The 2960-nt window shown below is 22.4% G+C and overlaps 1 protein-coding gene across 1 annotated transcript in view; it reads right to left on the bottom strand.

Annotated features, from left to right (window-relative positions):
- LOAG_18797 (hypothetical protein) overlaps positions 1–2960 on the bottom strand; it is a gene marked incomplete at its 3' end in the record, with an annotated part of 7963 nt that overhangs the window by 3182 nt on the left and 1821 nt on the right. Inside the window, exon 2 of the mRNA XM_020451459.1 lies at positions 2475–2697. Within this exon, the coding sequence (XP_020304755.1) occupies positions 2475–2697 (223 nt within the window). The remainder of the gene's footprint in view (positions 1–2474; positions 2698–2960) is intronic.

The raw sequence follows: 2960 nt of genomic DNA, 5'->3' as shown, positions 1-2960 counted from the left end.
GAGAGAGAGAGAGAGAGAGAGAGAGAAAGAGAAGAAAAATGAAAAATTAATTTCAAATATAATGATAAATTCTTCTCTTTCTTTCTCTCTCTCTCTCTCTCTTTTTTCTCCCTCTTTCTTCTTCTTTCTCTTTCTTTGCAAATGTAAAAAGGGGAATGATTGAAAGAGATGAAAAGAGGAAAAAAGTGTAATATGTAAATTTTGAAAATTTTCAAAATAAATCTATATCATTTCAAAAATTTTTACACTTATCATTCATTTTTTTTTTTAGAATTTAATTAAAAAAAAAATTTTGAATTTTTTTAAACAATTTGATTTAACTTTTTGTATGTAAAAATGAAAAACATATAAACAACTAATAAACTCTTACCGTGTTGTTTTTCAATACTGATCAAAGATTATACCCGTTTTGGCTCAACTAATATCAACAATATATAGTTTGTATGGGATCATCATCAACATTTATTATTATTATCATCATCATCAACATCGTGTCATCATGTCATCTATCACATCTCATTTCATATCTATTTCATTTTACTTTAACCTTGTCTCACCTAACTGACCTTTCTTCATTATCTCTCATAACCTTTCTCTTACAATCTTTTATACATGTATACATTGAAATTAATTAAATGAGAAGAATATTTCAATTTTCTTTTCTTTGGCAATAACAAAATGGTATGAAATGAAAATAATAAAATAATATGATATTAATTATAAAATTAGTATAGAATTAATTGCAAAAGTTTGTCGACATTTTAAATGATAAATCAAAATTAAATTAATTTCATATTGTTATTTTAATATTATCCCTTTCTTCTCTTCTTTTTTCTTTTTTTTATTAATTCAATCATATGAATTAAATTAATCAAATTTAATAGCATAAAATGAACGATTAATTTCAAATTGATTTTTCAGTACTTAAAAGATTAATTTTAATAGTAGTTAAAATCTTTTAAATATCAACATATTCTGCTTCAAATTCATAATTTGCATTAATGGATGAAATAATATTTTGTAGTAATTGTAACAAAATTATTCCAACCATTAAGCAGTATTTAAATATTTGTCGAAATTAATTTATCGTCGGAAGCATTAAAATATCTTTTCTTTTTTTTTTTAAGTAAAATGGTAAAAAAAATGAAAAAGAAAAACGAACGCAAAATTTTTTGTAAAAATTTATTTTTAAACGAAAAGAAAAAGACAATAAATATTTTTATGCTAAATTTTTCATATTTGTATTAAAATTTGAATATTTACAATTATGAACAAATAACAATTTTATGCTTACTTATATACCAAACATACCAATATAGTACGTTAACGTACTGATAACTGTTATCAGTGTCACACTGATATCTATCTAATCAAATCAAATATTAACTGTAATTATCAAAGTAATACCATTCATAAAAGGAAGAAGAAAAAAGCTGAAATATTTACGACATTGAGAAATCGAAAAAGTAACCTTACAATTAATTCTATGTAAAAAAAAAAAAAAAAAAATGTGTAAGGAATTTCAAATTGTAATAAATTTTTCTCTTAAACACGTCCCGATATCAACCAGTGAAAGATTTCTCGGTCAACAATCTGGGAGATGAGACATTTCTGATACTAATAAAATTACTTTTTCCATCTAATGGGGTCAATTAGAATCTAGCAACATTCCGATATTAATCAGTAATGTTATTTTTCGATCAATAGATTAAAAAAAAACCTGTATACATTCCGGATTTAAACCGGTAAATTATTTCCTTCATCAGCGAGGTCAATAAGATTAACATATCATCTTTTCTTTCCTACATATTTATGTTTGTCAAAAGAAAAAAAAAAAAAAAAGTAGACCATATCAGATATCAGAATAGTCAAATATCATTCTTAACGAAAGATCTCTATGATAAGCAAATTGATATGAAATTTTCATTTGAATAAATAATTTTATTTTCTCAATTACCAGTGATATTAAAATTTTACAAAAGAAAACAAAAAGGAACAAAAAAAAGCTTAAAAAAATTAAAATTAATTTAATAAATGAAAAAAAAAATTAAAAACTTTCCCTCAAATAGTTTGAATTAATTTGAACTATTTTAAAAAAAAAACTTTTTTTTAAAAAATTATTAAATTAATTTAAAAATGCATTATGTAATAGAAATGAAATATGGTATTTTATTTAGATATTTATTGATAAACAAATTTTAAAAAAACAGCAAGAATAAGTGTAACGGTTAATTAATTTCGAATTTAAATAATAATTATATAAATTCATTTTGCAAAAAAAAAAAAAATTAAACATTACACTATTATATTAATAAATTGTAAAATTTGCAAAATTTTGAGCAAGAAAAAATTTTTTATCGCAAATTAAAATTAAATAATTGAAATTTTTATTGGATTAGTACAATTTTAAGTCACTAATAATTTGAAAGTTGGAAAAAGCAAAACAAAAAATTTCAAAAACAAAAAAAATAAACCTCTTCTCTTGGTACTTGAATTGCTTCTTCTTCTTCTTCTTGTCCTATATTGTTATCTTTGATATCTGTTATTTCACATTCATCAAGCTTATCAATATTGGAGGAAGCTGTCGTTGAGTTTGAAAATAATGTTTCAATTTTTGTAAAATCAAATGCAGGTGTTTCCGATGTTGTTGAAACTTTTACTGATTTCGTTGAACTTTTATCATCCGGTTCGTTATACCTAAAGAAAAAAAAATACGTTAATCATTTTAACATTTTCAATCAATTATAATAATCTTAAAATCACCAATAATATAAACAACTTCCTAAATAAAAAGAAAAAAAAAGGTTGCATCCATTCCGGATTGAATATCCGGAAACGATAAATAACATAATGAAGTATGAGAAATTTCAATCGAAAAAAAAAAACGGAGCTATAATATTCTCGAATAAATTTCCAAGTGTGAAATATTTCATTTAATTACTATTACTTTAGGGATGGAT

The sequence above is a fragment of the Loa loa genome (genome assembly GCF_000183805.2).
Source record: "Loa loa unplaced genomic scaffold supercont3.539, whole genome shotgun sequence".
Lineage (NCBI taxonomy): Eukaryota > Metazoa > Nematoda > Chromadorea > Rhabditida > Onchocercidae > Loa > Loa loa.
This window is presented reverse-complemented; position numbering and strand designations above follow the sequence as displayed.